General features: G+C 43.9%; 1 protein-coding gene across 3 annotated transcripts in view; it reads right to left on the bottom strand.

The window, feature by feature from the left end:
• The window catches only part of LOC139365172 (cytohesin-1-like), a 118,848-nt gene that overhangs the window by 56,785 nt on the left and 35,627 nt on the right, over positions 1-26,436 (bottom strand). The window contains exon 1 of one of the 3 annotated variants that reach the window (XM_071102615.1): positions 17,016-17,267. The exons of the other annotated variants lie outside the window; for them this stretch is intronic. Coding sequence (XP_070958716.1) covers positions 17,016-17,043 — 28 coding nt within the window. The 5' untranslated portion in view covers positions 17,044-17,267. Of the gene's footprint in view, positions 1-17,015; positions 17,268-26,436 lie in introns of those variants that run through there. 3 annotated transcript variants of the gene reach the window in all.

Here is a 26,436-nt window from a genome sequence, read left to right as displayed (position 1 = left end):
GAGTGTGGTGATGTAGTGTCCACAACTAAAGAAGAGAGGGAGTGTGGTGATGTAGTGTGGTGATGTAGTGTCCACAACTAAAGAAGAGAGGGAGTGTGGTGATGTAGTGTCCACAACTAAAGAAGAGAGGGAGTGTGGTGATGTAGTGTGGTGATGTAGTGTCCACAACTAAAGAAGAGAGGGAGTGTGGTGATGTAGTGTCCACAACTAAAGAAGAGAGGGAGTGTGGTGATGTAATGTCCACAACTAAAGAAGAGAGGGAGTGTGGTGATGTAGTGTGGTGATGTAGTGTTCACAACTAAAGAAGATAGGGAGTGTGGTGATGTAGTGTGGTGATGTAGTGTGGTGATGTAGTGTGGTGATGTAATGTCCACAACTAAAGAAGAGAGGGAGTGTGGTGATGTAGTGTCCACAACTAAAGAAGAGAGGGAGTGTGGTGATGTAGTGTCCACAACTAAAGAAGAGAGGGAGTGTGGTGATGTAGTGTCCACAACTAAAGAAGAGAGGGAGTGTGGTGTTGTAGTGTCCACAACTAAAGAAGAGAGGGAGTGTGGTGATGTAGTGTCCACAACTAAAGAAGAGAGGGAGTGTGGTGATGTAGTGTCCACAACTAAAGAAGAGAGGGAGTGTGGTGATGTAGTGTCCACTACTAAAGAAGAGAGGGAGTGTGGTGATGTAGTGTCCACAACTAAAGAAGAGAGGGAGTGTGGTGATGTAGTGTCCACAACTAAAGAAGAGAGGGAGTGTGGTGATGTAGTGTCCACAACTAAAGAAGTGAGGGAGTGTGGTGATGTAGTGTCCACAACTAAAGAAGAGTGGGAGTGTGGTGATGTAGTGTCCACAACTAAAGAAGAGAGGGAGTGTGGTGATGTAGTGTGGTGATGTAGTGTCCACAACTAAAGAAGAGAGGGAGTGTGGTGATGTAGTGTCCACAACTGAAGAAGAGAGGCAGTGTGGTGAGGTAGTGTCCACAACTAAAGAAGTGAGGGAGTGTGGTGATGTAGTGTCCACAACTAAAGAAGAGAGGGAGTGTGGTGATGTAGTGTCCACAACTGAAGAAGAGAGGGAGTGTGGTGTTGTAGTGTCCACAACTAAAGAAGAGAGGGAGTGTGGTGATGTAGTGTCCACAACTAAAGAAGAGAGGGAGTGTGGTGATGTAGTGTCCACAACTAAAGAAGAGAGGGAGTGTGGTGATGTAGTGTCCACAACTAAAGAAGAGAGGGAGTGTGCTGATGTAGTGTCCACAACTAAAGAATCATTGTGGAATCTGAAAAGGCATCCTGAAGGCATGATGGTGTACTTACTACGTGCTCATGCAAAAATAAAGGAACGAGGTGGGTAGTTAACTATAACATTTCCCTTCTATTATCTATAAAATAGGCCATTATTGATTTAGTCCCAGTAGGCCTGGCATTACCTCTTTCAAGAAGCTTTCTGTTTTGATAGGGTTATTTTACCTCAAATCCTTTACGCCGACTGACAAAAACAAGTATGCATCTCTGCCCAGCCTGGCAAGAGCAGCCCGAAGGTGTTATCATCCCCAGTGGCTCTGTCAGGTCTGAGAGGATGTTCTCCACTGCTGCCCTGCTCTCCAGACACCATCACATGGGCCTGAGGCCACAGACTCTGGCCAAACACATGTTTCTAAAGATACATTTAAAGGCACTGTAGATGGAGCCCAATAAGGCATTTATTTAATGTGTAAATAATTAGTAAGTCACAGTCTATATGTGTAATGTATAGAATATAATGATTGAATACAACTAAGCGTTGTTTAAATGCTGAGAGCTTTATGTCCCTACCAGCCAGTGTCCCAAATGCTTCACAATGTATTTCTTTGTAGCTGTAGCCTTGAAATAATAGAAATAATACAGCCTAAATAATTCATTTGGGTTCCTTCTTCGTCTCCCTGTCTGTCTCCTGACCTATTTAGAGTGGTTATATGCTGTTTAATATGACATGTGGCCTATTTGAAATGATGAGCACTTCTTACATTCACCTTTTCATGTTTTTCATTATAATCATTTTCATTCAAATCATATGGTTTGGTTTCAATACTTTAAAACAGAATGGTAGGTCCAGGTAAATGGGACCTACCATTCGGGAAAAAATAGTTAAATTGCGAGTGTAATGAATGGAGTGAATTTGGAGCAGCAGTATTTTCCTGTGAGCGAGGAGAGGTTTTTAGAGGAGCGGATGGAAAGGACGTGAAGAGCACAAGCAGCTCTCCATGAGGAGCTGGATTTCAGACCGCTCAACTCTGCTCACATGCTCTGGGTTAGAAGAACAGCCAGGACAGTGACATTCCTTCAACAAGGACATTTCTGTATCCTTGGTTCTAGGGGCTTTCTTTTTCTCAGTCCCAGGAACAACTCCTAGCCTGGTCCCAGGCTTGTTTATGCTGTAGAACCGTAGGAGACCATGCGACGATAGGAGCTGGCTATATAGCACAAACAGATCTGGGAACAGGTTATCAGTTCTGACCAAAACTAAAGCAGAGCTGAATTCCTCCTGACAAAACACCACCACCACTGTCCAAAGAACACCTACAGACCCATGTTATTCTGTTGAATCATCTGCTGCCCTGGTATAACGGAGCAGAACCTGAACTATCCACCGTTCTACAACCTGGTCATAAACGCCTGGATGCTAACTGAACCTTTCACCTTTTATTAGCCTACCTAGAAATTAGCCTACCTTTCACCTTTTATTAGCCTACCAAGATATTAGCCTACCTTTCACCTTTTATTAGCCTACCAATATATTAGCCTACCTTTCACCTTTTATTAGCCTACCTAGATATTAGCCTACCAATATATTAGCCTACCAATATTCTCTGCTGCCTGTGATTGGAACGAATTGCAAAAATCGCTGAAGTTGGAGACTTTTATCTCCCTCACCAACTTCAAACATCTGCTATCTGAGCAGCTAACCGATCGCTGCAGCTGTACATAGTCTATTGGTAAATAGCCCACCCATTTTCACCTACCTCATCCCCATACTGTTTTTATTTATTTATTTTTCTGCTCTTTTGCACACCAATATCTCTATCTCTACCTTTACATAACCATCTGATCATTTATCACTCCAGTGTTAATCTGCATAATTGTAATTATTTGCCTACCTTCTCATGCCTTTTGCACACAATGTATATATAGACTCCCCTTTTTTCTACTGTGTTATTGACTTGTTAATTGTTTACTCCATGTGTAACTCTGTGTTGTCTGTTCACACTGCTATGCCTTATCTTGGCCAGGTCGCAGTTGCAAATGAGAACTTGTTCTCAACTAGCCTACCTGGTTAAATAAAGGTGAAATAAAAAATAAAATAAATAAAATATATTAGCCTAACTTTCACCTTTTATTAGCCTACCAAGATATTAGCCTACCTTTCACCTTTTATTAGCCTACCAATATATAAGCCTACCTTTCACCTTTTATTAGCCTACATAGATATTAGCCTACCTTTCACCTTTTATTAGCCTACCTAGATATTAGCCTACCAATATATATTAGCCTAACTTTCACCTTTTATTAGCCTACCTAGATATTAGCCTAACTTTCACCTTTTATTAGCCTACATAGATATTAGCCTACCTTTCACCTTTTATTAGCCTACCTAGATATTAGCCTACCAATATATATTAGCCTAACTTTCACCTTTTATTAGCCTACCTAGATATTAGCCTAACTTTCACCTTTTATTAGCCTACATAGATATTAGCCTACCTTTCACCTTTTATTAGCCTACCTAGATATTAGCCTACCAATATATATTAGCCTAACTTTCACCTTTTATTAGCCTACCTAGATATTAGCCTAACTTTCACCTTTTATTAGCCTACCTAGATATTAGCCTAACTTTCACCTTTTATTAGCCTACCAAGATATTAGCCTAACTTTCACCTTTTATTAGCCGACCCAGGATAGTATTGTAATGTATTGTATTGAGTAACAGGTCCATCCTTCATCACAGTATTTCAGTGCTCATAACAGGATAGTATTGTATTGTACTGTATTGAGTAGCAGGTCCATTCTTCATCAGACAGTACTTCAGTGCTCATAACAGGATAGTATTGTATTGTATTGTATTGAGTAGCAGGTCCATCCTTCATCAGACAGTATTTCAGTACTCATAACAGGATAGTATTGTATTGAGTAGCAGGTCCATCCTTCATCAGACAGTATTTCAGTGCTCATAACAGGATAGTATTGTATTGAGTAGCAGGTCCATTCTTCATCAGACAGTATTTCAGTACTCATAACAGGATAGTATTGTATTGAGTAGCAGGTCCATCCTTCATCAGACAGTATTTCAGTACTCATAACAGGATAGTATTGTATTGTATTGTATTGAGTAGCAGGTCCATCCTTCATCAGACAGTATTTCAGTCCTCATAACAGGATAGTATTGATCGGACTTAGATGCATTATCTCCAGCCTGGCAGATGTTATTACTGCAGCAATGAAAATGGATTGTGTGTGTGTGTGTGTGTGTGTGTGTGTGTGTGTGTGTGAGAAAACAGACGCATGCGAACACATGCCCACACAAACACGTATGAATGCATTCTCACACACACACTTTAAAATTGTACAGAGTTCAATTCTGTATTTGCTTTTAAAGGAAAAGTGTACACAAACACAGCCCACACAGACACAATGAATTAAATGAAATGCTACAGACAGCTAATAATGACAATAATCACATTGTAACAAATCAAAATGACTAACCTGGGTGAACAATCCTTAAAAGTACGTCAGCTCCTGTCTTCCCCCTCTCCTATCCGTTGGGCACCTCGCTCTCCTCAATCAGCTAGTCCGGCCTGTTAAGCCTAGCGACAGCATGGCCAGCGAAGGAGAGAGGGAGGCAGGCAGCCGGCTCCTCCAGCAGACCAGAAAGAGAGAGAGAGAGGTGCTGTCTACCCTACTGTACCACACAGAACTCACTATGCAGCCTGCCTGCTCCAAGCACACAGCCAGCCACAGTCCATCTGGAGAGAAACACTTATTCACGCACCCCTCTCTCTCTCTCTCTCTCTCTTTCCCAACCCCATCCCTCCCTCCCCTCTTGCTCAGTCCCTCTCTCCTCTGCCGTGGTTATCATTAACATAGAGGCTCCACCCAGTGGCCATCCTCTATTCCTTCTCTTCTTTTTAATTTCTTCTCCTCCGCCTGTCTGTCTCTTCCCCCCACTTACACTGAAACGCACACACTCACACTGAAACGCACACACTCACACTGAAACACACACACTCGCACTGAAATGCACATTTGCACTGAAACACACACACACACACACACTCGCACTGAAACACACACACACACACTTGCACTGAAACACACACACACACACACACACAGTTGTTCATCTGAGAAGGTAGTGTATTCCGGCATACCAAGCTCAGAGTGGTATTCAGATCTTAACAAGAGACCCTCAGATAAATATGGAGCCTTTCAACACAACAAACATGACTGTTATGTGTGAACGTATGTTCTATGATGTCATTACACTGTACTGACACTTATCAAAGTACAATCTCCGTAGCTATGACAACCTCCTACTCTGATGCTGAGATGAAGAATACATTTATGAATACAATAGGAATGGTTCTTGAAAGTGAATGCATAATGTCGTTGTTTGACTAGTGACTCTGTGAAGTCATGTCTTACCATCTCTAGAGGGACAGTGGGTGGGCACTAGGCTACATGAGCTCTTGTTATGACTCAGGCCTATGGGTCTGGGCTTCTGTCACCAGTCTGAGTCACAGCTACATACTTCACCGTCTCAGAGAGCCACTACCTCAAAGCCCAGAGTCTGAGAGCCACTACCTCAAAGCCCAGAGTCTGAGAGTCACTACCTCAAAGCCCAGAGTCACTACCTCAAAGCCCAGAGTCTCAGAGAGTCACTACCTCAAAGCCCAGAGTCTCAGAGAGTCACTACCTCAAAGCCCAGAGTCTCAGAGAGTCACTACCACAAAGCCCAGAGTCTGAGAGAGCCACTACCTCAAAGGCCAGAGTCTGAGAGCCACTACCTCAAAGGCCAGAGTCTGAGAGCCACTACCTCAAAGCCCAGAGTCTGAGAGCCACTACCTCAAAGCCCAGAGTCTGAGAGCCACTACCTCAAAGCCCAGAGTCTGAGAGCCACTACCTCAAAGCCCAGAGTCTGAGAGCCACTACCTCAAAGCCCAGAGTCTGAGAGCCACTACCTCAAAGCCCAGAGTCTGAGAGCCACTACCTCAAAGCCCAGAGTCTGAGAGCCACTACCTCAAAGCCCAGAGTCTGAGAGCCACTACCTCAAAGCCCAGAGTCTGAGAGCCACTACCTCAAAGCCCAGTCTGAGAGCCACTACGTCAACGCCCAGAGTCTCAGACAGCCACTGCCTCAACGCCCAGAGTCTCAGAGAGCCACTACCTCAAAGCCCAGAGTCTCAGAGAGCCACTACCTCAACGCCCAGAGTCTCAGAGAGCCACTTCCTCAAAGCCCAGAGTCTGAGAGCCACTACCTCAAAGCCCAGAGTCTCAGAGAGCTACGGGCCCTGGTCCAAAGTAGAGCACTATAAGCCTGGGTGCCATTTGGGAGCAACAAGAGTCTCACTTCCCCTTTCAGACAATAATGCAGCTTTATAATAATAATAAGTTAGCTAGTAGTTTGGATGAGACGACAACAACCTTAGTAAGACAAAAATAATAACAAAACAATAAAAAGCTCAAGTTTAAGTTCCTTGCTCAGAACATATGAAAGCTGGTGGTTCAATATTCCCACTTCTTCAATATTCCCAGTAAAGAAATATTAGGTTTCAGTTATTATAGGAATTATGACGCATCAACTATTTCTCTCTATACCATTTGTATTTCATATACCTTTTGGATAGACTATTGGATGTTCTAATAGGTACTATAGTATTGCCAGCCTAATCTTGGGGGTTCATAGGCTTGAAGACATAAACAGCTGCTGGCAAACGCAGTAAAGTGCTGTTTGAATGAATGCTTACGAGCCTGCTGCTGCCTACCATCGCTCAGTCAGACTGCTCTATCAAATATCAAATCATAGACTTAATTATAATATAATAAACACAGAAATACGAGCCTTTGGTCATTAATATATTAAAATCCGGAAACTATAATTTCGAAAACAAAACGTTTATTCTTTCAGTGAAATACGGAACCGTTCCGTATTTTATCTAACAGGTGTCATCCATCAGTCTAAATATTCCTGTTACATTGCACAACCATCAATGTTATGTCATAATAACGTAAAATTCTGACAAATTAGTTTGCAACGAGCCGGGCGGCCCAAACTGTTGCATATACCCTGACTCTGTGTGCAATGAACGCAAGAGAAGTGACACAATTTCCCTAGTTAACATTGCAGGTTTAAAAAAATGTACTTATGTGTATTGATTTTAAGAAAGGCATTGATGTTCATGGTTAGGTACATTTGTGCAAAGATTGTGCTTTTTTCGCGAATGCACCTTTGTTAAACACCTTTGAATGCACCTTTGGCGAAGTAGGCTGTGATTCGATGGTAAATTAACAGGCACCACATTGATTATATGCAACGCAGGACAAGCTAGATAAACTAGTAATATCATCAACCATGTGTAGTTAACTAGTGATTATGTGAAGATTGTTTTAATAAGATAAGTTTAATGCTAGCTAGCAACTTACCTTGGCTCCTTGCTGCACTCGTGTAACCGGTAGTCAGCCTGCCACGCAGTCTCCTCGTGGAGAGCAATGTAATCGGGCATAATCGGCGTCCAAAAATGCTGATTAGCGATTATTATGAAAACTTGAAAACGGCCGTAATTAATCGGCCATGCCGGTCGACCTCTACTAGACACATTGAGATGATGAAAAAAGTAACATCCCAACGTCGATATAAAGGCTCCTACAGTGGTAGGAAGACAGACCCTTCTGGGACCTACATCATCAATAGCTAGTCATTAACCCCCTAGGAGCTCTCCCTTAAAGGGAAACTTCACCAGGTTTCTACTTTATATTCATCATCTCCAGCACCACCCCAACATCTGTGAAAATGACAGGGTTCTATGTTTTGTGGTAAAACCGCTAGAGGAAGATAAGTGTTTCCAATGACATCATCGGTGTGCATCGTGTGATTTTGACCAATTGTGAGACGGCATGATGATGTCATTGGAAACACTTATCTTCCTCTATTTTTACTACAGAACACAGAAACGTGCCGCTTTCACACATGGTGAGGTTGTGGTGGTGCTGGAGATGAATATGAAGATTCCCTTTAAGGATAACATGATCCAGCCCATGTGGTTTCAACTGGGCCAGGGGAAATTACTCTAGCTGACCTATGAGAAAGGAACTTCTAAAGGTGTGTGTGTGTTTATACGCATGCACGTGTGTGCTTGCATATGTGTGTCCATGCAAGCCCTTACGCGCGTGTGTGTGTGACTGTCATTGTCGGCAGAGAGAGGAGCTGGTGGTTTTTATAGTAAGTGTGCTGTATAGGCCTAGAGATGGAGCTCAGCTCACACATGTATACAGGTTCCAGCGGCTGGGAACCGGTACTGTGCTCTGGTACAGGGGGAGTAGGGGTTCAACCGGTACTGTACTCTGGTACAGGGGGAGTAGGGGTTCAACTAGTACTGTACTCTGGTACAGGGGGAGTAGGGGTTCAACCAGTACTGTACTCTGGTACAGGGGGAGTAGGGGTTCAACCGGTACTGTACTCTGGTACAGAGGGAGTAGGGGTTCAACCAGTACTGTACTCTGGTACAGGGGGAGTAGGGGTTCAACCGGTGCTGTGCTCTGGTACAGGGGGAGCAGCAGTTGAACCGGTGCTGTGCTCTGGTACAGGGGGAGTAGGGGTTCAACCGGTACTGTACTCTGGTACAGGGGGAGGAGCAGTTGAACCGGTGCTGTGCTCTGGTACAGGGGGAGGAGCAGTTGAACCGGTGCTGTGCTCTGGTACAGGGGGAGGAGCAGTTGAACCGGTGCTGTGCTCTGGTACAGGGGGAGGAGCAGTTGAACCGGTGCTGTGCTCTGGTACAGGGGGAGGAGCAGTTGAACCGGTGCTGTGCTCTGGTACAGGGGGAGGAGCAGTTGAACCGGTGCTGTGCTCTGGTACAGGGGGAGGAGCAGTTGAACCGGTGCTGTGCTCTGGTACAGGGGGAGGAGCAGTTGAACCGGTGCTGTGCTCTGGTACAGGGGGAGGAGCAGTTGAACCGGTGCTGTGCTCTGGTACAGGGGGAGTAGGGGTTCAACCGGTGCTGTGCTCTGGTACAGGGGGAGTAGGGGTTCAACCGGTACTGTACTCTGGTACAGGGGGAGTAGGGGTTCAACCGGTACTGTACTCTGGTACAGGGGGAGTAGGGGTTCAACCGGTGCTGTGCTCTGGTACAGGGGGAGTAGGGGTTCAAACCGGTACTGTACTCTGGTACAGGGGGAGTAGGGGTTCAACCGGTACTGTACTCTGGTACAGGGGGAGTAGGGGTTCAACCGGTACTGTACTCTGGTACAGGGGGAGCAGCAGTTGAACCGGTGCTGTACTCTGGTACAGGGGGAGTAGGGGTTCAACCGGTACTGTACTCTGGTACAGGGGGAGTAGGGGTTCAACCGGTACTGTACTCTGGTACAGGGGGAGTAGGGGTTCAACCGGTGCTGTGCTCTGGTACAGGGGGAGCAGCAGTTGAACCGGTGCTGTGCTCTGGTACAGGGGGAGTAGGGGTTCAACCGGTGCTGTACTCTGGTACAGGGGGAGTAGGGGTTCAACCGGTACTGTACTCTGGTACAGGGGGAGCAGCAGTTGAACCGGTGCTGTACTCTGGTACAGGGGGAGGAGCAGTTGAACCGGTGCTGTGCTCTGGTACAGGGGGAGTAGGGGTTCAACCGGTGCTGTGCTCTGGTACAGGGGGAGTAGGGGTTCAACCGGTACTGTACTCTGGTACAGGGGGAGTAGGGGTTCAACCGGTACTGTACTCTGGTACAGGGGGAGCAGCAGTTGAACCGGTGCTGTGCTCTGGTACAGGGGGAGTAGGGGTTCAACCGGTACTGTACTCTGGTACAGGGGGAGGAGCAGTTGAACCGGTGCTGTGCTCTGGTACAGGGGGAGGAGCAGTTGAACCGGTGCTGTGCTCTGGTACAGGGGGAGGAGCAGTTGAACCGGTGCTGTGCTCTGGTACAGGGGGAGGAGCAGTTGAACCGGTGCTGTGCTCTGGTACAGGGGGAGGAGCAGTTGAACCGGTGCTGTGCTCTGGTACAGGGGGAGGAGCAGTTGAACCGGTGCTGTGCTCTGGTACAGGGGGAGGAGCAGTTGAACCGGTGCTGTGCTCTGGTACAGGGGGAGGAGCAGTTGAACCGGTGCTGTGCTCTGGTACAGGGGGAGGAGCAGTTGAACCGGTGCTGTGCTCTGGTACAGGGGGAGGAGCAGTTGAACCGGTGCTGTGCTCTGGTACAGGGGGAGTAGGGGTTCAACCGGTGCTGTGCTCTGGTACAGGGGGAGTAGGGGTTCAACCGGTACTGTACTCTGGTACAGGGGGAGTAGGGGTTCAACCGGTACTGTACTCTGGTACAGGGGGAGTAGGGGTTCAACCGGTGCTGTGCTCTGGTACAGGGGGAGTAGGGGTTCAACCGGTACTGTACTCTGGTACAGGGGGAGTAGGGGTTCAACCGGTACTGTACTCTGGTACAGGGGGAGTAGGGGTTCAACCAGTACTGTACTCTGGTACAGGGGGAGTAGGGGTTCAACCAGTACTGTACTCTGGTACAGGGGGAGTAGGGGTTCAACCAGTACTGTACTCTGGTACAGGGGGAGTAGGGGTTCAACCGGTACTGTACTCTGGTACAGGGGGAGTAGGGGTTCAACCGGTGCTGTACTCTGGTACAGGGGGAGTAGGGGTTCAACCGGTACTGTACTCTGGTACAGGGGGAGTAGGGGTTCAACCGGTACTGTACTCTGGTACAGGGGGAGCAGCAGTTGAACCGGTGCTGTACTCTGGTACAGGGGGAGTAGGGGTTCAACCGGTACTGTACTCTGGTACAGGGGGAGTAGGGGTTCAACCGGTACTGTACTCTGGTACAGGGGGAGTAGGGGTTCAACCGGTGCTGTGCTCTGGTACAGGGGGAGCAGCAGTTGAACCGGTGCTGTGCTCTGGTACAGGGGGAGTAGGGGTTCAACCGGTGCTGTACTCTGGTACAGGGGGAGTAGGGGTTCAACCGGTACTGTACTCTGGTACAGGGGGAGCAGCAGTTGAACCGGTGCTGTACTCTGGTACAGGGGGAGGAGCAGTTGAACCGGTGCTGTGCTCTGGTACAGGGGGAGTAGGGGTTCAACCGGTGCTGTGCTCTGGTACAGGGGGAGTAGGGGTTCAACCGGTACTGTACTCTGGTACAGGGGGAGTAGGGGTTCAACCGGTACTGTACTCTGGTACAGGGGGAGTAGGGGTTCAACCGGTACTGTACTCTGGTACAGGGGGAGTAGGGGTTCAACCGGTGCTGTACTCTGGTACAGGGGGAGTAGGGGTTCAACCGGTACTGTACTCTGGTACAGGGGGAGTAGGGGTTCAACCGGTACTGTACTCTGGTACAGGGGGAGTAGGGGTTCAACCGGTACTGTACTCTGGTACAGGGGGAGTAGGGGTTCAACCGGTACTGTACTCTGGTACAGGGGGAGTAGGGGTTCAACCGGTACTGTACTCTGGTACAGGGGGAGTAGGGGTTCAACCGGTACTGTACTCTGGTACAGGGGGAGTAGGGGTTCAACCGGTGCTGTACTCTGGTACAGGGGGAGTAGGGGTTCAACCGGTGCTGTACTCTGGTACAGGGGGAGTAGGGGTTCAACCGGTGCTGTACTCTGGTACAGGGGGAGTAGGGGTTCAACCGGTACTGTACTCTGGTACAGGGGGAGTAGGGGTTCAACCGGTACTGTACTCTGGTACAGGGGGAGTAGGGGTTCAACCGGTACTGTACTCTGGTACAGGGGGAGTAGGGGTTCAACCGGTACTGTACTCTGGTACAGGGGGAGTAGGGGTTCAACCGGTACTGTACTCTGGTACAGGGGGAGTAGGGGTTCAACTAGTACTGTACTCTGGTACAGGGGGAGCAGCAGTTCAACCGGTACTGTACTCTGGTACAGGGGGAGTAGGGGTTCAACCAGTGCCCTACTCTGGTACAGGGGGAGTAGGGGTTCAACCGGTGCCCTACTCTGGTACAGGGGGAGTAGGGGTTCAACCGGTGCCCTACTCTGGTACAGGGGGAACAGCAGTAGACTGGGCCTCTCTGCTAAACCAACACACACAACATAAACATCCTGAAATCCTGGTAGTGGTGGGAGTGAAGGAGTAGGGTGAAGTTGACCTACACACTGATTATTTCCCTCACTAATGGTTAAGGTTAGGATTGAGGGAGGGGAAGCTGATTCTGGATATGCACCAAGGGGAAGCGTCACCATGTATCTACAACAGCCATCTTTGCTCCATGTTGATGCTGAAGCCCCTGATGCCTCGTCATACTGTCAACATCCCCACTGGCATTATAGGCCGTCCACACCAGTAGCTGACACAGAGCCAGCCACACACAGTGGTTGCCACACAAGACAGACACGCACACACTATCCCACCCACCCGGGCCGTGTGTGTGTGTGTGTGTGTGTGTGTGTGTGTGTGTGTGTGTGTGTGTGTGTGTGTGTGTGTGTGTGTGTGTGTGTGTGTGTGTGTGGTACCCTGCCCTCCAACACAGACACACACGTCACTTCCTGCCAGGCTCATTGGGAGCTCTGCTGGCTTCCTGTTGTGGCCGTTTCTCACAGCTCTAGGGCAGAGTGAGCGGCAGTCAGTCAACGCCCTGACTGTGGGAAAGGTGTAGTGCACCCCAACACAACCTCCTCCTCCTTCAAGACCACAGTCCTCCACCCTCCACTCTGAGGAGCAGGACCTCTTTTGTTTTCCACTGTCCACACTTGCAAATGACGTAGGATCAAGAAAGGGGTTGTGTATTGTTTGCTAGTATAATGGAACATAGGCTGAGATGCATCATCTCCAGACTATAGCCATTAGTCAGACTGACCCCAAAGCCAAGCAACGATGCTTCACACAGCTGTCTGGGAGAGCATCATCACATAGCTTCCATCTCTAACATTGTTCCTATGGTCTCTCTTTCTCCTGCTCCCTTTAATACTCTCTCTTTCACACGGAGACACACAGAGACACACAGAGACACACAGAGACACACAGAGACACACAGAGACACACAGAGACACACAGAGACACACAGAGACACAGGAGACACACAGGAGACACACAGAGACACACAGAGACACACACAGAGTAATCTATTATTCCAGTCACATTACCGAGCACACAATAGAGATCCCATCAGTGAATACTATGGGTAGGCACTCTAGCATGTACAGCTCTATATGTAACATATCAAAAAAACATCCTTTCACTTTAACCTCCCTCCCCCACAGCCCAAACAAATCAAGTTCCTAAAAGTACACAACCAAAGCATGGGCAGCCCAGCCACAACATTTGAATGGCACATTTTCAGAGTTCTTGAAATGCGTCGCTACAGAGGTCACAACAAAACTGACTGTTAGCAGCAGCACTGCAGCCTTTACAGTCTGTAACACAGGGACCCCATCAACAGCACTGATCAGTGACTTCTGCTGTTATGACAAACAGTCAACCTGTTGCTACCTGTTCTAGAACTGTAGAAGACAAGGAGAGAGAGAGAGAGAGAGGAGGAAGGAAAGAAATGGCTTGGTTCCACTGAGCCCGCCTGCGTCCAATGTGACTGCCAGAGAGAAAGGGGCCAGTCCTGGGGAAATGTTATCAGCACAGTAACCAGGCATAGAGACAGAGAGTCCAAATGGTACCCGATGCCCTATTTAGTTCACTCACAAAACTAATATTAGACAGCAAGGCTCTTGATCCGGAGGGGATTCTCTGCTCTTACCAAGAGGAGCTTGATTGCAAGAAGCTAACCACTTAGCTAGATAACTAGCTACTAAGTTAGCAAACCAAATGCACAACTGCAGACCATTTAGCACATTCTAGACAGTTAACTTAATAGTTAGAAGATATCTAGCTGGCAAACATTTAGTTGTGAATTCCATACTGTAACTAAATCATCTGGCATGTGGCATACTGTCAGTCAGAGGGGTTCAGTTAGTCAGTCATTCAGAATGGTTCAGTCAGTCAGAGGGGTTCAGTCAGTCAGAGGGGTTCAGTCAGTCAGTCATTCAGAATGGTTCAGTCAGTCAGAGGGGTTCAGTTAGTCAGTCAGAGGGGTTCAGTCAGTCAGTAAGTCAGTAAGTCAGTCAGTCAGTGGGGGTCACAGTAGAGGTCAACCGATTAAAATCGGCATGGCCGACTAATTTGGGCCGACTTCAAGTTTTCATAACAATCGATAATCTGCCTTTTTGGAAGCCGATTACATTGCACTCCACGAGGAAACGGCTTGGCAGGCTGACCACCTGTTACTCCACGAGGAAACGGCTTGGCAGGCTGACTACCTGTTACGCGAGTGCAGCTTCAAAAGGACCTTGTGGCTGCAAGGAGCCAAGGTAAGCTGCTACCTAGCATTAAACTTATCTTATAAAAAACAATCATTCTTCAGATAATCACTAGTTAACTACACATGGTTGATGATATTACTAGTTTATCTAGCTTGTCCTGCGTTGCACATAATCAATGTGGTGCCTGTTAATTTATCATCGAATCACAGCCTACTTCGCCAAACGGGTGATGATGATTTAACAAAGCGCATTCGCGAAAAAAGCACAATCATTGCAATAATGTACCAAACCATAAACATCAATGTCTTTCTTAAAATCAATACAAATTAATATATTTTTTAAACCTGTATATGTAGTTAAAAGAAATGCATGTTAGCAGGCAATATTAACTAGGGAAATTGTCGCTTCTCTTGCGTTCAGTGCAAGCAGAGTCAGGGTATATGCAGCAGTTTCCGGATTTGACCATATTAATGACCCAAGGCTCGTATTTCTGTGTGTTTATTATATTATACTTAAGTGTATGATTTAATATTTAATAGAGCAGTCTGACAGAGCGATGGTAGGCAGCAGCAGGCTCGTAAGCATTCATTCAAACAGCAACTCTTAGCAATGCTTGAGGCACAGCGCTGTTTATGACTTCAAGACTATCAACTCCAGAGATTAGGCTGACAATACTACAGTGCCCATAAGAACATCCAATAGTCAAAGGCATATGAAATATAAATGGTATAGAAATAAATAGTCCTATAATTCCTATAATAAGTACAACCTAAAACTTCTTAACTGGGAATATTGAAGTCTTTTTGTTAAAAGGTTAAAAGGAACCACCAGCTTTCATATGTTCTCATGTTCTGAGCAAGGAACTTAAACGTTAGCTTTTTCACATGGCACATATTGCACTTTTACTTTCTTGTCTATCACTGTGTTTTTGCATTATTTAAACCAATTTAAACATGTTTCATGATTTATTTGAGACTAAATTAATGTATGTATTATATTAAGTTAAAATAAAAGTGTTCATTGAGTATTGTTGTAATTGGCATTTATTATAAATATATATACATAAAATAATTGCCCAATTAAATCGGTATCGGCTTTTTTTGGTCCTCCATTAATTTTTGGGGTCCTCAGATAATCAGTATCGGTATGGGTGTTGAAAAATCATTATCGGTCAACCTCTAGTTCACAGTTCCTCTAACGGGATTAACAAGGACGTGAAGTGGGCTAAAACTGTGAATTATAACGACCCACAGGTTCACCAAACCATAGATGAAAAGAACATTAAACAATACAGGCAACATGAAGGCCTCCTCTTTCCACTACAGACATCAAAGGCGACAGGGTCTTTCATAGGAAAATGACACATTTAATGGTTATGACTAACGGAAATTGCTAGCCTAATAAGAGGGGGATCTTGCTTAAAGAAAGAAGCATTGACTGAAATTACACACAAAGAACAATATGGCTGATCTCTTTAGAATGGGAGGTGGTATTTAACACGAAGTTGCTCTTCTAAAACTGTGATTGCTCTTGTAATAACATCGCATTAACATTGTGATGTATTAGTAATGGCATTTAATGGAGCGGTTTTGTTATTACCCAGGTGGAATAATCCTAACTCCTCTTGTGTAATTACTAAAACTACTCAACTCCATCACAACAAAAACATGAATGCAATATTGTTACTAAAGTACTGAGCATTATTACACAGATATAAGATCACTTTAGGCTCTTGCTAAGTGTTACTGAACGTGCCAACGGCCTACTTTGGTGATGAAACGGCAGGGCTGCAGACAAACACCTGTTGCTAGTGAACAGACCCTTATAGTGATTCATTCACTGTACAGTGACACTCAACACAAAAACCCAACAGTTGAACAACAAGATCCTGTTCAACCAGAATAATACATCAAATGTGCTGGTAATCTATAGATTCACAACGCATTATGTGTTTTACAATGCATCCCTGAAACTAATGTTACAATGTGTCGAGCATGGAAATAGGCCTACATTATTTATTCAGGAAAAATGAGTCTGTCCCTCTACTATTATTGTAGTAATACATTGAAGGCCTCTAAATTAAATAATACATGGCCAATAAATAACATAACCTCAAAATAACAAATGTGTGAGACAACTGATATAATAAACGGAATCATGCAGAAATCTATTGACAATGAATATGATCATAACCCCGACAACTTTCCTTAGAATAGTAGGCTGCATGGAATTTGTTTTCAGGACTATGTAAATCAGTGGCATTCCGGGAGGAATTGTTTCTTAGTCAACTTAGTAAGTAAACATTGTAAGCAAGGCCACCCCATCGCCGACTCAGAGTAGAAGAAGACATTTTGTGGGTGAGTTCTCACGCTCACCACCAAAGCTCATTACAGACTAAACTTCTGAGCTCTCTGAATCATTTCGTAAAACACAGAATTGAATCGGCTATCTATTGACAACAAGTGAGCAAACTTTGCGAATACATTTCAGATCAGAATCATATTTTTCTCACTATCTAGTATAACTTACCGACTCCGTCTTCCGATTTGAGAACCATTTTCCGGTCTAGTAGGCTATTCCAAATGAGTGGGTGCTTCAAAGTTTTCACCGCTCACCTTGCGGATACGAAACCAATGCTATTTAAACGGTTAATTGAATAACTTTTACTATTATGTACTGGAATCACGTCTATAAAACACGGTATCTGATGGGTTGCTATTCAAAGGAAGGGAGTTAGCAGTTGACGGGAGTGGTTTCGCGTACTTTGACAAGCCAATCTGTGTCTGCGCAGCAGTGACTCTGTTCGGGAAGAGGCGCGGCAAATGGCACGCACGTCTTTGCGTAACGCGCAGTATAATCACAGAGCTTCTAAACCCAGGGAACGCTGGTGAAACAGACCAGGCCGAGTTTGGGGGTTTGAGAAGTCAATGAGAGAAAGGAAACATTCTTCCTTGGTTGTTAATTTTCTCGTAATCTAAAGGCACAACCTAGATGCGAGCCAATATATTAAGGAGTTGAACATGCCATTACTCCAACCGCGTGAAAGTAACATACTGACACGTTTTAATTTTTGTCAAAAACAACTTTATATCGAAGGAGTGCCAATGATTTGACGCCCTGCACATGCGCAGTTTGGCGTTAGACCCGATGACACGTTTATGGGCATGAGCTTGGCTAGCCAACGTCACAAGTGTGATCAGGGATTTCTATTTCTATATTACCTTGACTAACCTGCACCCCCGCACTATGTACCGGTACGCCCTGTATATGGCCCCATTGTTATTTTATAATAATTGTACTTTAGTTTATTAGGTAAATATTTTCTTAACTCTTTCTTGAACTGCACTGTTGGTTAAGGGCTTGTAAGTAAAGCATTTCATGGTAAGGTCTCCCTACACATGTTGTATTCGGCACATGTGACAAAGTTTGATTTGAACAAAACGTATAAGATCTCCTAAACCTGTGTTAACTACAGACCTTATTTTCAGTGTTTATCCAAAAACCCTCCAAAAACGCCTTAATTTCCCCATAGGCTTTGTTCAATGAACCATGACAGAGTTATTTCCTACAAAAAGACGCCATTACTATTTCACTCTATTCCAACCTGTTGCCTTGTTAAACTGTTAAACTGAGATCAGGCTGTTGTTGGGAGGAAAACAGGCAGCAGAGTTGAGTGGAGGTGGAGGCAGGGAAAGAGATTGACACACAGATAGTGCAGTACATTGGCAATCTGTGCAATATTGCTGCCTTCAACACTCCACCACATCCGTCAGACTCAAATCGGAGGTGTGTGTGTGTGTGTGTGTGTGTGTGTGTGTGTGTGTGGTCACATAGGTCGACTTCAGAATACTGCAACTCTACTTCAGAATACAATGAGACAATAAACAGGAAAACAAACTTTCGGTGACTTGAATGAAAAGTAAAGAAATGACTTTTTCATTGTTAGCCTACTTATAATGTAGGCCCTTGTTTGTGGCAGTATTATGCCAAAGAGAGATACAAAACCATACAGTATTTTAAGTTATTTTATTAGTTAAATTAGTAAATTAAACTAGTAAATTCAATAGGTTAATGAGCACAGACACAGAAACCTGCCCAAAATTGTCAGATTCCAGCGTGATGAAATGCCCGGGCCGATTTCTGGTCCCAGTCTGCCCCTGGCATAGGACCTATGCTGTCACTCACATCTCATCATAGTGACAGTCACCCGATACTATAGGCTAATTACTCTCACAAGAAATGTGTGGAGTGGTTGAAAAACAAGATTTATTGACTCCAACCTAAGTGTATGTAAACTTCCAACTTCAACTGTATACACAGGAGTAAAGAATTACACCCAAGTGTTACAAAAAGTTGCATTAATGTTGTAGAATGTGTTGTGCAACTGAACTGTGTTATGGCACAACACATTCTACAACATTAATGCAACTTTTTGTAACACTTGGGTGTAATTCTTTACTCCTGTGTATACAGTTGAAGTTGGAAGTTTACATACACTTAGGTTGGAGTCAATAAATCTCGTTTTTCAACCACTCCACCACACATTTCTTGTTAACAAACTATAGTTTTGGCAAGTCGGTTAGGACATCTACTTTGTGCATGACACAAGTAATTTTGCAACAATTGTTTCCTGACAGATTATTTCACTTATCATTCAAAGTATCACAATTCCAGTGGGTCAGAATTGTACATACACTAAGTTGACTGTGCCTTTAAACAGCTTGGAAAATTCCAGAAAAAGATGTCATGGCTTTAGAAGCTTCGGATATGCTAATTGACATGATTTGAGTCAATTGGAGGTGCACCTGTGGATGTATTTCAAGGCCTACCTTCAAACTCAGTGCCTCTTTGCTTGACATTGTGGGAAAATCAAAACAAATCAGCCAAGACCTCAGAATTTTTTTTGAAGACCTACACAAGTCTGGTTCATCCTTGGGAGACATTTCTAAATGCCTGAAGGTACCCCGTTCATCTGTACAAACTAGAGTACGCAAGTATAAACACCATGGGACGATGCAGCCATCATACCGCTCAGGAAGGAGACGCGTTCTGTCTCCTAGAGATGAACGTATTTTGGTGCGTAAAGTACAAATCAATCCCAGAACAACAGAAAAGGATCTTGTGTAGATGCTGGAGGAAACAGGTACAAAAGTATCTATATCCAAAGTAAAACGAGTCCTATATTGACAAAACCTGAAAGGCTGCTCAGCAAGGAAGAAGACACTGCTCCAAACCGCCATAAAAAAGACAGACTACAGTTTGCAACCGCACATGGGGACAAAGATCGTACTTTTTGGAGAAATGTCCTCTGGTCTGATGAAACAAAAATAGAACTGTTTGGCCATAATGACCATCAACAGGTTTGGAGGAAAAAGGGGGAGGCTTGCAAGCTGAAGTACACCATCCCAACCGTGAAACACGGGGGTGGCAGCATCATGCTGTGGGGGTGCTTTGCTGCAGGAGGGACTGGTGCACTTCACAAAATAGATGGCATCATGAGGTAGGAAAATTATGTGGATATATTTGAAGCAACATGTCAAGACATCAGTCAGGAAGTTAAAGCTTGGCCGCAAATGGGTCTTCCAAATGGACAATGACCCCAAGCATACTTCCAAAGTTGTGGAAAAATGGCCTAAGGACAACAAAGTCAAGGTATTGGAGTGGCCATCACAAAGAGGTCCGCTCAATCCCATTTGTGTGCAGAACTGAAAAAGCGTGTGCGAACAAGGAGGCCTACAAACCTGACTCAGTTACACCAGCTCTGTCAGGAGGAATGGGCCAAAATTCACCCAACTTATTGTGGGAAGCTTGTGGAAGGCTATCCGAAACGTTTAACCCAAGTTAAACAATTTAAAGGCAATGCTACCAAATACTAATTGAGTGTAGGTAAACTTATGACCCACTGGGAATGTGATGAAATAAATAAAAGCTGAAATAAATCACTCTATTACTCTGACATTTCATTGTTCAAATAAAAGTGGTGATCCTAAATGACCTAAAACAGGGAATTTTTACTGGGATTAAATGTCAGGAATTGTGAAAAACTGAGTGTATTTGGCTAAGGTGTATGTAAACGTCCAACTTCAACTGTACATATAGGGTATGAGCCTTCATAATGCCTTTATAATATGTTGTATCTACACTGCAATGGCTGTTATTTATTTAACCTTTATTTAACTAGGCAAGTCAGTTAAGAACAAATTCTTATTTACAATGACGGCCTACCCTGGTCAAACCCTAACGCTGGGCCAATTGTGCGCCGCCCTATGGGACTACCAATCACAGCCGGTTGTGATGAAGCCTGGATTCAAACCAGGGTCTGTAGTGACGCCTCTAGCACTGAGATGCAGTGCCTCAGACCGCTGCGCCACTCGGGAGCCCAAATGAAGGGGTCATACATGCTTATTACAAGTCTTACAATGCATTAAACCTGTTTCCTACTGTTACTCAACTGGTCTTGTAGCAATATTGGTAAGAAGTCATCTCTGTGGCATCTTTTTTTCTGTAGCTCTACAGAGGTTTACTGGGCTTGGAGCAGTCAGCTGACATCTTAATTAAACATCAATACTATACTGTGGTAATTCTGGTAAAGATGAGCAGGACTTCTGTCACAACACCAGCACGTCTGCGACACTGCAGTTAGGAGTCAGAGATGGTATGAGCATGTCCTGGCCTGTTTAAACACTAAGCCCAAGAGGAGGAATGCTGTTAGAGCAGTCTTGGGAGGCGGGAAGTGTGAGAGAGGGAATGACAGGTAGCCTCTCTTCCAATTAGTCTTCTTGCCTCCTCCTTAAACCACATTGGAGGAAAAGATCAATCAAATGTCCCTCCCCTCAGACCTTCTCCTCCAATGCGACGTAAAGAGAGGATGCAAGGAGTCAATGGAAGACAAATTGGGAAAGAGTCATCTACTTTCTCCTTATTCTCTCTCTCTGGTCTGACCAACTGGGAGAGGTGGTGTGAAGAAGATGTTGGTCCCATCCTGAAACAACCCCAAGACACTGGTGGAGACGTGGATTTTGTTTTAAATGTAACCTTTATTTAGCTAGGAAAGTCTGTTAAGAACAAATTCTTATTTACAATGACGGCCTACATCGGCCAAACCCGGACGACGCTGGGCCAATTGTGCGCCGCCCTATGGGACTCCCAATCATGGCCGGTTGTGATACAGGCTGGATTTGAACCAGGGTGTCTGTAGTGATGCCTCTAGTAGTGAGATACAGCGCCTTAGACTGCTGCGCCACTCAGCAGCCGTGAACGGTTTCGTTCTACTACATGACTCAGAGTAGGCCTACAAGGTCTAGTTCTACTACATGGTTCAGAGTAGGCCTACAAGGTCTAGTTCTACTACATGGTTCAGAGTAGGCCTACAAGGTCTAGTTCTACTGCATGACTCAGAGTAGGCCTACAAGGTCTAGTTCTACTACATGACTCAGAGCAGGCCTACAAGGTCTAGTTCTACTACATGACTCAGAGTAGGCCTACAAGGTCTAGTTCTACTACATGACTCAGAGCAGGCCTACAAGGTCTAGTTCTACTACATGACTCAGAGCAGGCCTACAAGGTCTAGTTCTACTACATGACTCAGAGCAGGCCTACAAGGTCTAGTTCTACTACATGACTCAGAGCAGGCCTACAAGGTCTAGTTCTACTACATGACTCAGAACAGGCCTACAAGGTCTAGTTCTACTACATGACTCAGAGCAGGCCTACAAGGTCTAGTTCTACTACATGACTCAGAGCAGGCCTACAAGGTCTAGTTCTACTACATGACTCAGAGCAGGCCTACAAGGTCTAGTTCTACTACATGACTCAGAGCAGGCCTACAAGGTCTAGTTCTACTACATGACTCAGAGCAGGCCTACAAGGTCTAGTTCTACTACATGACTTAGAGCAGGCCTACAAGGTCTAGTTCTACTACATGACTTAGAGCAGGCCTACAAGGTCTAGTTCTACTACATGACTCAGAGCAGGCCTACAAGGTCTAGTTCTACTACATGACTCAGAGCAGGCCTACAAGGTCTAGTTCTACTACATGACTTAGAGCAGGCCTACAAGGTCTAGTTCTACTACATGACTCAGAGCAGGCCTACAAGCCACACAGTAAATGTACCACCAAGTCTATGAGAGGACTAGGCAGAGCTACTACCACACGGCGTGTATTGGTCTGATCCTTTCACATCGACAGACGTGTCTATGGGCCCTAGGCCCGGGGTTCGGCCATTTTATCTTCAGCATCTCAGTTTGAGAATAAGCCTATATGGGAGAGAGACCACTCATGTGCCACACATAATTAAACACATATTGAGTTCTACCTAAAACAAAACATCATTTTCTAGTATGACTTTACTTGTAAATGACTTGTGAAGCATCTAGCAATACTATAAAGCATTTTGAAGTTGTTGTTCATTTAAAGTCCAAATACCACCTTTGTCCCATGTTGGTCACCACTAAGCCACAGCATGGGAATCCTCCTTTGGGGGATATTCACTGAACAACCCTGTTGTGCTCCTAAATGCCAACTTGGGATAGACATGATGACAATGTACTACTCTGTGTGTGTTTGTTGACCGGTTCCAACAATGATCCAATTCACTGTAAGCAGTTCACCCCTCAAGCCCTGCATAAACCCAAAGACAAGCGATAGGAAAAGAGCCCTTACCTTATTCATACCAAAATGCACTAGGATTCTGACATTCTTAACCGTAGGCAAAACTGCAAATATGTTGCACTCATACTCATCCTCTCCTTGATCCACATTAACAGATGCAAAGAGGATACTTCAGTAAATCTGATGTAAACTGGATGTTTATGTAAATATTATGTAAATGTCACGGCTGCTGATAGAGTGTAAAGAAAGGTCTTTGTTTTAGGACATTAAATCATGTGGCTGCTTACTGGTCTAAATAAGCAGGAAATAATTCCATTACTGAAAAGGGCAAATTCAATTCTGTTCTCTCAATGATGTACAACTGTAAAGCATCTTTGTCTACCAACATTTTCAAATGCATCTTAATGACGTTTTCTGGTTGAGAAGACATCATATAACCAAATTAGAACCAACTAGTAACAACATATTTATCATGAGAAGATAAACACGTCATGGGACATGTGTTATTTTGGATGTTACCTGGTCAGATTACATCCAAAGAAATATACATTTTTCTGGAAAAAAGTGTAAAAAGTCATGAATAAAGCTTCCTTATAAAACCAGTTTACTGTAGACTACAACCTGACCATGGTGTTATAAAATCAGTTTACTGTAGACTACAACCTGACCATGGTGTTATAAAACCAGTTTACTGTAGACTACAACCTGACCATAGTGTTATAAAACCAGTTTACTGTAGACTACAACCTGACAATGGTGTTATAAAATCAGTTTACTGTAGACTACAACCTGACCATAGTGTAATAAAACCAGTTTACTGTAGACTACAACCTGACCATGGTGTTATAAAACCAGTTTACTGTAGACAACAACCTGACCATAGTGTAATAAAACCAGTTTACTGTAGACTACAACCTGACCATGGTGTTATAAAACCAGTTTACTGTAGACAACAACCTGACCATAGTGTTATAAAACCAGTTTACTGTAGACTACAACCTTAACATGGTGTTATAAAACCAGTTTACTGTAGACTACAACCTGACCATGGTGTTATAAAATCAGTTTACTGTAGACTACAACCTGACCATAGTGTTATAAAACCAGTTTACTGTAGACTACAACCTGACCATAGTGTAATAAAACCAGTGTACTGTAGACTACAACCTGACCATGGTGTTATAAAAAACAGTTTACTGTAGACTACAACCTGACCATAGTGTTATAAAACCAGTTTACTGTAGACTACAACCTGACCATAGTGTAATAAAACCAGTTTACTGTAGACAACAACCTGACCATAGTGTTATAAAACCAGTTTACTGTAGACTACAACCTGACCATAGTGTTATAAAACCAGTTTACTGTAGACTACAACCTGACCATGGTGTTATAAAACCAGTTTACTGTAGACTACAACCTGACCATAGTGTAATAAAACCAGTTTACTGTAGACTACAACCTGACAATGGTGTTATAAAACCAGTTTACTGTAGACTACAACCTGACCATGGTGTTATAAAACCAGTTTACTGTAGACTACAACCTGACCATAGTGTAATAAAACCAGTTTACTGTAGACTACAACCTGACCATGGTGTTATAAAACCAGTGTACTGTAGACTACAACCTGACCATGGTGTTATAAAACCAGTTTACTGTAGACTACAACCTGACCATAGGAAAAGTTCAAACACTATAAAGACTAACACTGTTACACTGAACAATGGACAACCTCACAAACACTATAAAGACTATAACACTGTTACACTGAACAAAGGAAAACCTCACAAACACTATAAAGACTAACACTGTTACACTGAACAATGGAAAACCTCACAAACACTATAAAGACTAACACTGTTACACTGAACAATGGAAAACCTCACAAACACTATAAAGACTAACACTGTTACACTGAACAATGGAAAACCTCACAAACACTAAAGACTAACACTGTTACACTGAACAATGGAAAACCTCACAAACACTATAAAGACTATAACACTGTTACACTGAACAAAGGAAAACCTCACAAACACTATAAAGACTAACACTGTTACACTGAACAAAGGAAAACCTCACAAACACTATAAAGACTAACACTGTTACACTGAACAAAGGAAAACCTCACAAACACTATAAAGACTAACACTGTTACACTGAACAATGGACAACCTCACAAACACTATAAAGACTAACACTGTTACACTGAACAATGGAAAACCTCACAAACACTATAAAGACTAACACTGTTACACTGAACAAAGGAAAACCTCACAAACACTATAAAGACTAACACTGTTACACTGAACAATGGAAAACCTCACAAACACTATAAAGACTATAACACTGTTACACTGAACAATGGAAAACCTCACAAACACTATAAAGACTAACACTGTTACACTGAACAATGGAAAACCTCACAAACACTATAAAGACTAACACTGTTACACTGAACAATGGAAAACCTCACAAACACTATAAAGACTAACACTGTTACACTGAACAATGGAAAACCTCACAAACACTATAAAGACTATAACACTGTTACACTGAACAATGGACAACCTCACAAACACTATAAAGACTAACACTGTTACACTGAACAAAGGACAACCTCACAAACACTATAAAGACTAACACTGTTACACTGAACAATGGACAACCTCACAAACATTATAAAGACTATAACACTGTTACACTGAACAATGGAAAACCTCACAAACACTATAAAGACTAACACTGTTACACTGAACAATGGAAAACCTCACAAACACTATAAAGACTATAACACTGAATAATGGACAACCTCACAAACACTATAAAGACTATAACACTGAATAATGGACAACCTCACAAACACTATAAAGACTATCACTGAACAATGGAAAACCTCACAAACACTATAAAGACTATAACACTGAATAATGGACAACCTCACAAACACTATAAAGACTATAACACTGAACAATGGACAACCTCACAAACACTATAAAGACTAACACTGTTACACTGAACAATGGAAAACCTCACAAACACTATAAAGACTATAACACTGTTACACTGAACAATGGACAACCTCACAAACACTATAAAGACTATAACACTGTTACACTGAACAATGGAAAACCTCACAAACACTATAAAGACTAACACTGTTACACTGAACAATGGAAAACCTCACAAACATTATAAAGACTATAACACTGTTACACTGAACAATGGAAAACCTCACAAACACTATAAAGACTAACACTGTTACACTGAACAATGGAAAACCTCAAACACTATAAAGACTAACACTGTTACACTGAACAATGGAAAACCTCACAA

This window comes from Oncorhynchus clarkii, chromosome 13, assembly GCF_045791955.1.
Source record: "Oncorhynchus clarkii lewisi isolate Uvic-CL-2024 chromosome 13, UVic_Ocla_1.0, whole genome shotgun sequence".
Classification (NCBI taxonomy): Eukaryota; Metazoa; Chordata; class Actinopteri; order Salmoniformes; family Salmonidae; genus Oncorhynchus; species Oncorhynchus clarkii.
Note: the sequence above shows the minus strand (reverse complement) of the source record. Positions and strands in the feature narration are given on the sequence as shown.